The sequence below is a fragment of the Anopheles marshallii genome, chromosome 2 (genome assembly GCF_943734725.1).
Source record: "Anopheles marshallii chromosome 2, idAnoMarsDA_429_01, whole genome shotgun sequence".
Taxonomy (NCBI): Eukaryota; Metazoa; Arthropoda; class Insecta; order Diptera; family Culicidae; genus Anopheles; species Anopheles marshallii.
The window spans coordinates 38,820,053-38,835,017 of record NC_071326.1 but is presented as its reverse complement, the minus strand read 5'-3'; the positions used below and the strand labels follow the sequence as shown (position 1 = coordinate 38,835,017).

General features: G+C 47.4%; 1 protein-coding gene across 1 annotated transcript in view; it reads right to left on the bottom strand.

Annotated features, from left to right (window-relative positions):
- Positions 1-14,965, bottom strand: part of LOC128719379 (glypican-6) — a 54,929-nt gene that overhangs the window by 2,908 nt on the left and 37,056 nt on the right. The window contains exon 2 of the mRNA XM_053813004.1: positions 8,674-8,841. Within this exon, the coding sequence (XP_053668979.1) occupies positions 8,674-8,841 (168 nt within the window). The remainder of the gene's footprint in view (positions 1-8,673; positions 8,842-14,965) is intronic.

Genomic DNA, 14,965 nt, shown 5'->3' with positions numbered 1-14,965 from the left:
AGCGCTTTCAAATCTCAGCGCCATAAAGACGACACACAAGACGCAAGTTAATGTCCAGCTACTCTGCCAAAGACGAATGGCAGCAATAAATCGAATCGCCGCGAATTGCCGAACGAACCTCAATGAAACCCAAAAAAAAGGCCGTTCCGTTCTTCTTCTGATTGTGTATTCTGGAAGATCTCTAGAAGATCCCCAAATCGTCTTCCCTCGCCGTCTTCCTCGCCCTTTCCCGGGGATGGTTAGATTGACCAACTGATTTACAGATGTGCGATTTCGGAGCAAATTAAAACCCATCAAGTTGATGCTGCCACCCGCGTCCCGTTGGCATGATCTCATCGATTCGCGGGAGGCCCATCCACAAACATAAGATGCGCGTTGTCTATCTGATTTCACCGGGTACGCAGCTTCTAAGCGGATCGCACACCACAGTCTCACGGGCTGTCCCTACGACCGAACAGGGAGAACTTGTGGCCAACGGTGACATGGGGGAATTTATTAGATAAAATAAAGAAATAAATTGTCGTGCCATACATCCCGCCGCCAATAACGTCGGGAGGGTCGCAGACTGGATGGACCGCAGCACTGTAGTAAGGAGTCGTTCATCTGCAAGATATCAATCGACTTTCAAGCGTGATATGTCGGACGCCGTCGGCCGGTCGTGGAGTGTTGGCGTAACGCCCGTTACGGTCCATTTCTTTCTCAAAATGTGGATGCCACTCTGCCGCCACAAGCGACCGTTTACCGTATCAAGATTTAATTAATGGCATCAGCAGCACGCTAAAGCCGGGCCGGTATCATCTGTCACGATCGGCTTTTGCCGGCACCGGATCTGTATCAGATTTCTGATTTATCGAAGCAATTCATAGAAGCGCTAAATGCTTGTAACGCGTTAAGATCACATCGTGACGGGCCAATTGTGAGTGGGGATTATGAGCTGTCTAACAAATCTAATGATACTGTTGTTGAATTAGCTTGCTTTTAATGGAATAAATCACAAATGGTGTTACGTGTTGCAAATGTCACAATTACAAGATACTAATGAATATGTTTTATTGCATTGTTCTACTAGCGATTAGTAGTGCAACGGGTTTAGGTGGACGAAAAACGTTCCGAGCCCATCCAACACGGCAAAGTAGGACAAAGTTCAGTGTCTTTGAAAACATCTGGTCGCGCGTCCATGTTTGTGCAGCTAGACTGCTCCTCTGCAGACTGATCGTAAAACCCGATTTACGACCCCCGCACACGAGAGTGTGGGGAACCCGCGCACCGGATCACACGAGCAGCATAATGTAATGTTCGTATGCACGTACGCATATCGATAACCTCGATCAGTTTCGTTTTTGCATACATTTTCCATTTATGCGTACTCAAACCCGAAGTGTGGTACGGGGAATATCTTGGGACCGGGCTCTTGGGACATAGTTAGCGCGTCCATTTAAATGATTTTCACCGAAGATGTGTGCATGTTCGCTATGCACGGTTATGGAGAAGACTGAGGTTTTGAGAAATTATGCCCATGCGCACGGTGATCTATCGTGGTATCACTGGAGGATCGAAATTAGTTATTCACCAAACGTGCCATACATGTAGACAGGCACGTTTGGCGAACGGTCTCGGTCGCGTAGGTTTGTTGTTCCAGCCCTTGTTAACTGACCATCCCACAATATTAACCGCCTTTAATCAAGTTTACGACGATAAAAAGAAGCAATAATATTCCCATCAGATAAATTGATATGACATTCAGCTTCACGCTGATGACAAATCGAACGAAAATGCTTTTAAAGATAGTGAGCGAGGCAACGCTGCGATAGGAAGCAATGGGACAGAGACAAATTAGAACCGACATCGAAATCGCAAAGTGTCAAACGGGCAGGACCCCCGCCGCCAACATCAGCGAAACAAGTTCTCCCACACTGATAAATAAAGTTGAAGTGACCACCGAAGTGACTCGCAAAACGGACGCTGGCCAGTTGCTGTTCCAGTGTTAAATGCAACGTTCACAACGGTGCTGCTACGCACACAGGCCCACAAGCGTTGCGGTGCGAACGTGTGCGAATCTGACGTCACTTTTGGGGTGGTAAAGTTCGGCCGTCAACGTCTTAGCGGAGCGATCATTGCTGTCGTGGTCAGTAGTATCAAACGCCTACAACAACAAAAAAAGAAGGTAACAACAACCTTCCCGTCCTCCAAATGTGGCCAAAATGTTAAGCGAACGTTCAAATTGGATGTTTGATTGTTTTAAATTGCAACCCGAACTTGATCTATGTTTCTGCCCATCATCTTCTATGATGTTTCTTGATTGAATGAGAACAACGAAAGTGCAGTGTAGCAGCTAAAGTTTCTGGTGGATGTCTCCTTCCGAAAGCCCAACAAATCAGTCGATTCAACCGCTTGATAAATGGCCCCGGGGAAGTTTTGCCGAGGCGGAAACGCGATCGCAGACGATGGTTTTAATAAAAACAGGCGTAGGCATCCGGCAGTCCACGGTGTTTCGCACTGTTTTAATCAACATAGACAGCGTCACATCCGATCGAAGATAAACGGTTCGGTCCACCGGTGTCTCCAGCTATCGAGTACAGCATCGGCAACCCACTGGCGGCAAAACTTCGGCAGAAACAACAGGACACACAAAGAAATATGTTCGCCAGGTCCTGCTGCTCCGGTTGACCGTACATTCCAAAAATGAACCATAGAGGAACCCAACTCCAAACTCCACGGACAGTTCCCATCGTTTGTCATTATTAGCAACCAAATTAACATATTATTTCAATTATCCGGATGAAATATGCAAACAGAGTCGACGAAACGAATACGTTTCTCCAAGTGGCGCGGTTGCCTCCCGGTTTGGTTGAGACGGTTAGTGGCGGAGGAACGAAGGAATGATAGAGCAAAATACGTCCCGTACCCACAGCCGCGGCGGTTTGCATGATCTCCCATACCCTGCTTAGGCAAGGGTGTGGGCAGATTAGGCCATTGTGTCTTAAGCATTCGTTTGTTCGTTACGAACGGGAGGGAATGGTTTTTTTTTTCGGCATCGTGTCCATGCCTTTTGTTTTATGGTGATTTCTTGAGGGAAGAATTACAACATGACAGGTTGCTCATCGCTTTTCGTTGCGGTCGGCTCTGTCACGGGCTTGTTAACGGCAGCGCTCAGAGTTGACGGCAGCGAGGCATGGGCAATAAGGCACCTGTGAACGCAACGGTAGCTCCGGGCCAAATATGGTTGCTGACAAACACAACAAGCTGTTGGGAAAGGGTACAGGTAGTCTGGACACCCGTTCGTTACCTCGAAACAGACAAAAAACACACACTTCTCCGCACTTGTTTGGAAAGCTTAAATTTGGGAATCGTCGTTAATGAGAAATCTTCCAAATTTCAACCTGCAGAAGCATCAGAGTTGCACCTAAGATTTCAAACACAAAAGAAATTAATGATCAATGGAAGAGGATTTGGCATTGGCATGTGGAAACTGCAGTGGCTTTATATTTCTAGCGAATCACATCAGGAAGAACACTGCTCAGGAATTGAAGGCTCTTTAAGGCATTTTATCATCATCATGTCAGGCAGCAGACTGCTTCTAGGATGTTTTGAAGTTGAAAAAATCTTTACCTATTTCTGGGCAGTTTTTCTTCACAGGTGAAGAAGCGTTATGAACGTCAAACAATTACTACAGTAAAGACGGTGTCTGACGATCAACTTTAGGATAGTTTTGAGGGCATCATTCAGACGAAGTGCGTTGCCCACATAATTGCAGCGTGTGTTAGTGCCATTTCTGAAACAACTTGTAGGCCAGCACCCGACATCCTACGCAGCAAGTGCACGTCTGCAGGGTTGGCAATAATCAAAGGACACATTTTCAGAACCAGTTATTACCTGTGGTGTCATCAAGTGTTTTAAATAGTTTTTACTTCTCGTAATCGTATAATTACTTCACCCTGCCTAGGTTGTGGAGCCGTGTAAGCCGTGATCTCGCTTGCAAGCCCTGCCTATAAGCTGTCCCGTAGTGCACTGGAGTGCTAGAGCGAAAACACCCAAAACGTTCCGTTTACATTCCTGCTTTCTGCACAGTATTGACGACTTTCCGCACCGGCAGGTATCTTCATTATCATTAAATCATTGATATTTATTGCCTATAAAATATTCATTCCAGCGCACCAGTGCCGTCTCGTCTTCCGTACATACTCTGCCGTTTCATGTTCGAAGGCAATCCACTGGCCGCATTGGAAATCATTTATCCCTGCCAAGGCACTTAAGGATAAATGAAACCAACCTTGCTACAGTGCACGGCCAGGGTAATGTTGGCACCAGGTGCACACAACGGGTTTTCATCGGATGCATCGATGCAAATGATGCGCAACCCGGAATGGCGGATGGAGGTGGGTGGAAGTGCGGGACACTGTTTCTTTTGCTGCGAAATGGCTTCACCGGTGTCTGCTGGTGATTGCACGACTGTGCAGAACACGTAGGTGGCCCCCCCCTACTCCAGGCTCCTACTGTCGCCCCAAGTTGTGGGGACCAGCAAAGCCCATCACTCTCAACAGGTAATCGAGTACGGTCTCTGAACCTGCGAGCAGAACAACGGTGACAGTAGGCGAGCAGCTAATAAAATCACACATCCCGCGGAACGATGGTGCATCGCTGATGAGCGGAAAAAAAAGCATCAAACTCGACGGGGGAAGGTTAATAGCCCTCGATCGAAATGTCATTAAAATGTAGTATTAAAAAAAACCAGGCTATGAATAAATTCTACCGTGTCGACCAAACGGCACTTCATCGGCCCTATGCAACGGGAACAGGGTGTTGACATAGTTTTTTTTGTTTCCTTTGTTATGCTTCTTCTGTCGTTATAAGTTTGTGTATTTTAAAATATTTTATTAAATGAATTTCTAATTTTGAGGAGCAATACCTCCAAAGATCTTCGTGATGTTATTAAATCACATGGGACTCGTTGACTTGAAGTTGTACCGAAACAGTCACACTATAAAATATCTTCAATTGTAATTATGTCTTTGGCAGTGTTTGAATCTGCCACCACTGGTACAGGGGAGGCATTTAGATAAATAAACCACGACTATATAAACCAGAAACCGGACAGCGGAGGTCCTGGTGCCTCACTCCATGAAGCCATAAAAAACATGGACAATGTAAACTTGAAGAGTATGAAGCTAACGAACTGCCACCAGTTTTCTTTACCACCCGAATGGAGGCGTTGGACGTTGGACCAGACGTGGAACTAAGGAATCTTGGATAGACACCCATGTGTCGCCAGCTCGGCGGCTCCGTAACGCTCCACCGCGCCCTAACCTCTCCTCCTTTGCATCATGCATGAGAAAAGAAATTGAACGTGGATCTCGCGTTCGGCTCGCCCAAGACGGCGCAACACTATACGGCATGGTTTATACAGTGGCTAACCCCGCACAGGAATCGGTGGAGGACGCTTCGGGCAGTATCAGGAAGCCGTCGAACCCGCGATGCGACTGCTTAAAGTAAACAATGCCCACCCATCACATCCCTAAGCACGTGATTGCAATGAGACTGCTGTGCGTTTTGAAGACTGCATCCAAGTGGTTGGTGGTGCTGGGAGTGCCAGTGTTGTGTGACCACAGCACGGCCATGGAGGCCCTGTAATGGATGGTACGATCGAAGCACCCGGCATACGGCACGGAATGGACGAGTACGGACGTCCTGCACTGCCTACATCACACCATTTCCCTCACAACGGCCCCGGTCGTTCGGGCGTCCACCATCCAGTCCGGGAGCAGAACGAAACGAATCGACAGAAATGGGAAGACGGGAACGGTTTGTACAAACAGAAACTCGGTTAACCCCTTTGCTGACCCGGCACCATCGAGAAGGAAAGCGTTCCGGGCCCGCCCGGGCGAAAGTAAATGATAAATCTTTCGTCAGGATCGATGGCGGAGGGCCTCGGGGCCGGAATTGGAACGGTGCGAGGGGGTGCTGGTGGGATTCCGCTCCACACCCAAAACACAAATAAACCCACCACCATACCCACCTTTTTCCCCCATGCTTCCGATTAGATGTGCACTCGTTCTACATGCTCAAATTTCTGTCACCATCAATGTCTTCTGATTTTCTGCGCGGAAATAGTTCCGAGAGACGAATTGTATAACGATCATACGATCGTAAGATTTTGTTGGAAACTTTGCATTATCTATCAAACTTCTCCAAACGGCAACTGAGCATGTTTTGGGTAGGAAGTTTGTACATCACGAGTTCACACTGGAATAAGTAAACATTTTTGTCGTGGCGTAACCAACAAGAATCTTACCCGTGCCTGTAGCCGCAGACGTACGGAGCAGGTTTAAAATGCAGGAATGCTTCGCTTCGAAAGGTGTGATCATATGATCGCCAGAGCACCCCAACTTCTGACGCTGCGCATATATAACTGATGCTGCACAAACTCGATGTGAAGAATGTTCTTGGCTTCTTTCTTGGACGTGTTGGACGGGTCGTCAGGTTAAAAGGAAAAGACACTTCCTTCCTTTTTCGATTTTTATCTTTCTTCGATCTTCCGCATTCCTGACTATTCGGACGATACGGTGGACACCGCCGGCCGATGCGACAACGACCGGTTAGCTAAACAAACTTTAGATCAGTCGCCCATGTCGCAGAGTCTTCTTGGCTTGGTACCGCACCGGCGCGCGTTTCGTGCTGCCAAAGACGCACACCCGCTTATCCACTTAGTGCACGGTGGTGGTGGTCTTTCCACTTTACGGACAAATACCGTCGATACCGTGCCCGATCGCAGTGAAATCTGCCGAACGGCACGACGTTGTGTTGCGTGGAGGGCGATAATGGTTAGTTGAGAATTTACAACGCCATGTAGAATGCCAAACATTACACAAGAACGGATTCCACGGTGCAGTTTACAGGGCGGGCCACTTGGATAAACATGTGGCGTACACGCCGGTGGTTTCCAGCAGTTCCACGTGGATGACAACTATGCGGGCAGAGGAAAGCAGCAAGTGGGGAGACCAGAAAAGGGATGAAAAAATTCTCTGAAGAGGACTGCCCGACCGAAAGCCGACACTTGTCGCCACGTTATTGAGAGATAAGCAAATTGAGTGCTACGCGACAAATGCAGGTTGCCCATTCGCTCCCGGGATGACCGCCAACGTAAAGTGTGAACGGATACTGTGGATTAAGTTGTAGCCATCCGTAATACGCGCACCGTACGGATATCATATTGGACGTGCATTGGCACACGTAAGCGTATCCGGTAATTACAGTCGCTTTGCTCCGATGCTGACTTACCCGAACCCCCGGATCCATCCCCGAGTCCCCGGAGGTGGCATTGGTTGAAGTGTTCGCAACAAGACACTCAAACTGATGGGCTGCACGACTAAATATGCGGTAAATCTTGGACGGCTGGAAGGCACAATCACACGTCCCAGACGAACATTGAGCTAACACAAAGGCAAGACGAATGGTAAGAGCACGAAAGCCTTCAATCGAATAAAAAAAAAAACCACCCCAGCTAGGTGTCAAGCTTGACAGGCAAATTTGTGGTCCCATTTTGTGAGCCAACATGTCAACACAGATTACACTTCGAGCGATCTTCGTTGCTGGCCGATGCAGAACGTTAAAGAGCAGAACAGTTTTCCCAACAGGCACTGCAGGTGGGGGAAGAAGACGTACATGATGACGGACCCCATCTGGACATGCGTCCAGCAAACCAGATGTTACCCGATACGGAATGTAGATCAACTGACGAGGAGTTATCTACTACGGTGGAAGATGTTTCATCGGTACGTACACTGTAAAGGGAGAAGCAATGTTCCACCGTCCGGGCGGTGAGGGATTGACGTGCAAGTGACATGGAAATTGTAGATGCTACACGCTAAGTGTCATTCGCTGAGCGATCGATGTTTCGTTTTGGGCGAGGTTGATCGCCGCCCAGCTAAAACCATTAAGCAGCGATCGTAAATGGAATACGGTGCCATGTCCATCGCCTTTGAAGCTGCGCACCGAAAGCTCGCTAATTTAGCCATTAGCTACCAAAAACGGAAACAGATGGAAATGCGCGATGCTCAGCAAAGCGCAACAAATGCTACTTCTACCGCTGGGCAGTTGAAATGGCCACAGGGGAAGCATCGATGCAGCTGACGTGTATGTTGCTCGGGGGGCTGGCAAATCACGGTGCTAATGTGTAACAACATCCAATACATCTGTTTCCGGTCATCGTGACTGCATGTCGCGACAAGTACTCCGGCGTAGGGACTATGGATTGTCGGTTGTACAAATTTGGCCACCATTAATTGTTCACCAACTAGGGCGATTAAAGGTGGCAGAGTACACGGCACCTGTTGGATATATTACACCCGACCGCACTGTCGTACACCTTATCGGGATTAACGGGACAAAAAAACGGGTGATTCAGGCCTTACTTGCGCACCCTACTCCAGGAATGCAGGGTGTAAGAAGCAGGCGAGTACACAGCCGTAACATGCCGCCGGAATGTTGCAGGCAACCGATATACATGCCCGTGCACATTCGTTGCCATCGGCCAGTGTCACCGGGTGCCGCGGTGTTGCATTAATTACGCGTGCCATTGGGCAAATATGGGACAACACACGATGGAGCGTTTTTGGAGTAGTTTGCCCGTTGGCGATGGTTTTTCGGTGGGGTTGCATGCACCGCGCGAAGACTTACCATTGAAGCGTTGTGCCCGGGCCCCGAGTACGGAGGAGAGCTTGGAGATGTTGTCTTTGGTGTTGCGCTCGAGCATCGTTTTAGCGTGCAGTGCGAGCTTATGCTCGGTCATCTGCGTACAGCAGGTTCCACCACCGGGCGGCACTTCACAGTGTCGGAGCGACAGATCTGAAACGGAATGGTAAGGAACAAAGAGAGATGCATTTATTTAACATCATTCTATAATAATTAACATAGATTAACTTCAACCAACATGGTCGAGGGGTGGTGGGAGGAGGGGGGATGGGGCGGGATGTAATATGTTTGGTTTTGTCTGCCTTTTTTTTATTTTCTACAAAAGCAATGCTGCCGCCATATACGTTTTTTCCTCTGGCCAGATCAGAAGCTGTAACGCAAATCTCGTACCAGTAACGGATGCCGAGTTACTTCTGTGATCGCGGCGGTTATCTGAAACAAATTTACATTGTTAGCGTAATTGGTGCAGGTAGAACGATAACACTTCTGATCAGAAAAATGGGAACAAACAGTGCATTCCGGAAAAGGAATTTGCTCTCTCCCCCTAAAAAGACCACGGACGCGGGTCCGCATTGCAAACAGATCGGAAGGCGGAAACATCCGAGAGGATGCTTCCAGTTTAAGCGTTCCGCACCGACGTTGTTGTACTTGCGGCACAGGTTGTTTGAGAAGCCTGGCCACCTAGATTAGTCACTTGTTTCGAGCCACTTCTTACAATGTGAGAAAAGGTAAATGTACATCTTCCGCATCAAAAGGCAGCTCTGTTTGTTTCCGCAACGGTCTCCGTTAAATAGGGCGGCGAGCTTTTATTCATGCTCACACCCCGGCCCGGTGGATTAGAGACAACATTTTTCACTGCATGTATAATGTGGGCATTACGTACGTTGACGACCATGTACCGCCGCTGTTCCAACCGTGCCCATCAAACGGGTGCCGACTTTTAGTTTATTTTTGTGTGCCAAGTCACTGTGGCTGTTGCGGAGGGGAACTCAACGCCCAACTGTTTGCACAGTGTCGTATACGTGAAGCGGGAGAAAAGCTTCCGGATGCACCGTGCGCATCGGGCAGGTATTTGAGCAACCATCCAGGCGAAATAATCTTCCTCGCAACAGTTTTATCACACGCGCGTGGTTCAACACATTATCTCATCGAAAGTGCAACGACACAAGTTCCTGCGGTCGCCGGCACTGAGACTTCTCCCCGTGCTAGAATTGGAAGCAAAACAAAAAAAAATCGCAAAACAGAATACCTACACTGGGTTCGCGGTAATCTTCGGTCCTCATCGCTATCTTTGAACGCAAACTCGGAAGGCATTATGGACTCGGCTCGGCGTCTAATGTGTGTTTATGAGCTGCCTAATGAAGTGAATTCCCACACGAGAACGAGAAGTCGTTGGGGAGGCGCTTTAGCGCATGGGTTAGGCGAAAGAGCTAAAGCCTTCGCACACCCATTAAATCTTCTCCGTCGTGTATCGTAAAGATAACGGCTTCTTGAAGGCAGTGGACATGTTGGAGTACGGCACGCACGCATCTCAGGCCCCGCAGGATGGTTGCCGGCGGTGGAAAGCGCCATCACTGGCCATTCTCGCCCGCTCCCTCCAGCAGCAAGCTCGCTGTGCCGAGTGCTCCATTGTTGTTTCTCATTAAGTGGTTATAATTACCGTGGTATCCCAAAAACGTACGTCTGGTGTGGTACAAAACTCGATGCGATTCGACAGAGAATAAAACGAACTCATCTCTGTGTCCATCTGGGGTGGGGGGGGTTTCCACATACCGGCTCGGCAACTGGCGGTGACATGCCATTCGTGGTGCACTTCAGCTCTGACGATAGATGCCTAATAAAGTCAGTACCTATTAACACCTGGACGATGAGTGTCGGGGAGGTATAAAAACCGAAACAGAACCTATCGCCCGCACGCAGAAACCCAATGGAGCAGCAACATTTTTTTTTCCCATCCCGCCATAGATGCACACCGGAATTCGGTGGGAACCTCGTGGATATCGCGCCAACCACTCTTGTGGGCTCTTTTTTACGACGCAGGAGTTAAGATGGATCGGAGAAAGATCGATCGATTAGCTTGGAAATGATTGCCTGTAGGCTCGTCATTCGTCGATGGGGGATTTGTTCACTGATGCTACCCCTTCGGGTCTGACGGCCAAGGCTCAATCTGGTTGATAGAGTCGTTGTTCGACAGTGGTTTTCTCCTGTCTGGTCGTTCCAAATCCACCCAACTAACTCATTCTTAAGCTCACCAAATGCTATTTAATCCCGGAGGATGAACAGATCGGGTGAGTGGGTTCGCTAGTGCTGCATCAATGATAGCGCCAGCAAATCTACAGCAATACCATCTTTTACAACAGATTAACGCCCCAAAAGCAGGCTACAAATCTATCACAACCTAATGCTACTGCTGCAGGAAGTAAAAGACGAAGTGGGTGGGTGTATATGTGTCTGCTTCACGGGTGCACATCTACAATGAGCTTTTACTAATTTATGTTTAAACCTCGAACGGGTGGTGCGACTATAAAACATTCAAACGCACCAGAACCTATCATCAGCAGCTGAGATCGTCGAAGATCGAAACTGTGTGTAGCTCCTACACCTGTCTTGTGTTGCTCGCACACACATAGCTCCAACAGGCGTGTTGAGCCCGTTCTTTACGATGTCCAAAAAGGAGAGCGAAGAATTTGTTAGCGCAACATATGTTCCGATTTTGTGGTGCACTCGCCCTCTGTTTTTTTCTACATTCCCGAAAGTATGATTATCATGATATTTAACTACGCACAGCGGAGAGGCAATAGATGCCAGTGCGAGCAGAGCTACGGTAGGTGAAGGATGAGCAGGACAGCGAAATGAAAGTAATTTCCGGGAATTTAAATTAAACAAGAATGATGGTGAAATGGCTCCGTCTGTCTGCGTTGGTCATAGTACCTAGCTACCGGGAGTTTTCAACGGGTGCATGTATATTTTTTCCCTCCCAAATCCAACGGAAGATGCCAGCGACGTGATGCGTTTTAAATAAACACTGGGGCCGGGAGTTCCGATACTCGATCGAGGTCACTTCTTCGGTCGGTTAAGTAAACTGTCTAGTTAGGTTTTTGGGTCCGCGATCCACGATCACATTGCGTTGGAATGCGCTGCGACGATTACACTTCTGGATCATCTTTTTATTGTCATTTATCTTGCTCGACGGAGGAAAGGTGTTTGCTAACGCATGAGATGTTTATTATTTATAACAAAGCATTGCACCTATTTTAAAACTCCAGATGTGCTATTTTGGACAAAAATCATCTTAATTGGAACTCATTTCTAACCCAGCTGCAGAACATCGCTTTGAAACCTGAAGCTAGTGACGGAATTTCAGAAACTATTTTCGATTCCGGAAGCGCAATCATTTTGGGTCAATAAGCCAAAAAAAAACCCTTTCGGTGTAGAGCGTTGGAAAGTGCCGCAGAACGTGTGGCAGTCGTCGCTAACATTGGCTGGTCTTTTGGCATCTTCAGCAAAGTTTGAACGTTTGGAAGTGCATATTTTTAGCTTACATGTCGCATGTCGGTCCGAGGTGGAAATTGTAGCACGCTGGACGTGATTCACGGACGGTAGAAGTTCCAATTAAGAGTTGCATATTTAATAGCACGGCCAAAATTCGTTGCTTCCTTCGAGTTTATAGTAACGTCATCATTACCGTTCAATTTAAACTTTCAACAGAGACAAAAAGTTTGAGCTATACCCAATATTCCTTAAAGCTATTTTGTGTTTGTTGTAGGCACTTTCAGTGCTGAGTCGCTCTTCGGTTTGTGATTCTTCAGATAACTTTTCACTTTGACGAACTCAGCGAGCAAGTACGCTTGAGAACAGAGATGAAAAAGAATAAACAAAACTAATGAACTATCGATTAGTAAGGAATCTATTCAAATTGTAAGCTAAGAAGGCATACGCAGTCCACATTACTGTGTAGAATCAGTGCGAGCAGCTGGAGATGGACAGCTCGATCGGACCACAGGCCGTCGGTTCGGCATAGTTCTCTTTCAAAATTTACCACACGCAATCGGATCGCTCTGTTGCTTTTCGACCGCCTTATTTCGCAGCATATACCTTCGGTGGGAAATTTGAATGCCGTAGTCATCGTACCGACGGGTACACGGCCTAGTTCACGGAAGGAATGCGATTGGCTGGCTGAATCTGCAGCTATTCGATTTCAATCAATCGATCGGTATGAGCATGATGCTTCTATTTCTTCTACCTCGTCGATTACGACTCATTTGCCCAGATGCTTCTGCCTACCCCTGAAGGCTTCATTGGTTTTCTTGCCCAGAAAATTACGTTTGGCTTTCTCGCTCGCCTGCGTCTTGGCCGAGCTCTAGCTCTTGTTTCGGAATGAAGCAATCTTCATTTTGTCCGATTAATTCCGACTGTTCCGGCGGGGGATCGATCGACGGATGCAGGAAACGATCGCTAGCTCGTATCGCGTTTGTCGGCATTTGCAAGCGCACACACACACCGGCGCATCATTACATCATTATCCCAGGGCAGGCACGGACATTTGGGTTAGGTTTCTTTTGTGTTTTAAAATGACGTCAAAGCATGCAACACTTCAAAAACTGTGCGAGAACTTATTATGTGGAAGTTTCGGTTGAAGTTTTGTGCAGAAAATGATTGAACACCACCACATTATGTTGGAAGCCACAAATGATAAACTTCACCACGCATAGCAGCGGCGTTAGAAATTTACACTTGACGAACCGTTTCACACCTTAAATAAAGACAATTTTACACCCATAGCCACACGCAACGGTGTTCACTGAGCAATTAGTCTGGCGTGAAAACATTATTTCTATGGAGAAAAAAAAAATACACACCGTTGTATATTTGGCCCCCAGTAGGTTTCCCGTTGGGGTAGGACCAAAAAGGGAAACTGTTCCGATGTCTTTCGGCAGCATGAAAATGTAAAGTGTGCAACGCATCATTGAATGTTTCGTTCCGGTCTCCAAATCGATCTCACTCGCTGTATGGGTGGAACAGTGAGGGAACTGGACAACATCGTCATGCAGCCGTTGGAGATGTTTTCATTGTTGCTTCCCTTTGCTTGGGCTTCCTAGTGATCCACCGAGCAACACAAGAGTTTATTTTGTGTTGTGAAGAAGGGTTGTAGATGAATTAATTTTGTCCGTTACTGTACTGAAACATTTGTTAAACACTCAGCAGTAAAGATCATCAGTAAGGAAATTAATCATCCTTTAATGTCTTTGCTTCGAGATTAGAAACCTTGGGAAAGGTTCGACCCTCGGAGGTGTTGGAGGATTGAAATGAAAGATTTATATTTGCCACCGCTTGGGTAATTCAACGTTTGCCACTTTTCGCTATTGTTTCATGTCATTATAACACCTGATAAGCAATTATCCCATCTAGCCAAAATGATACACACCGGGGGCGGACAACTACATCCGCAGTAGTGCATTTTGGGATGCATTCGCCTTTCAGCGGATTGGAACAAAAATAAAAAAAAAACTGCCGGCAAGATGGCTGTGATTGACCAACCGAAGCGGGGAAGGTAATCATTAGTGATCATTTCGGAGGACCTTTGGTGTTAATAATTAAGATTTACTTCGACACTACCTTCCAAGGGCTTTGTGAAAGAATGTTCTTCTATCGTGAAAGAAAGATGAAAGATGGGTTCTTCTTCCAAAATTCCAACGCTGTCAAGGTGTAAATATTCCACACCCAAGGTGTTATACCTATAGACGCACCAGCCCGGTATCCCGTAATTGACACGCCAGTCGGTGTGACGGGGTCGGCGTGACTGAAAGCAACCCCTCATGAAAGAATCGGAAGTCATTCCAGCCTCATCATGAGTGCGGAATTACTGGTGCGGGTGGTCCCGGCGTAAAGGTTAAGCAAACCCCCAGCGACAAACACATAAAGGACCGAGGGCTTTGTAGCATGAACACAGGGAAAACTTCCAAAATCGCTGGTGACGCTGGTGGAATTTCTGTAAAAAAAAAGGAATTCTCGTGCATGGAAGGAAAAATCCGTCCGTTTCGAAAGTGAATAGCTCCGATGGGCATTCATCGGTACGTCTTGTGCTTACAAATCGTACCAAAATTACACCGGCAAGAAGCAAGGGCAATGGAGAAAACCGGGGCGAGCAGGAGAGAAAGAAATCGAGAGGGACAGGAACGAATCGTACACAATGGGAAATAATAATAAAACTGGCTACAAATCTTAATTGGACACGCTCGGTGTGCGGTTTAGGAGGCAGTCCCAGGTCGGACACCGG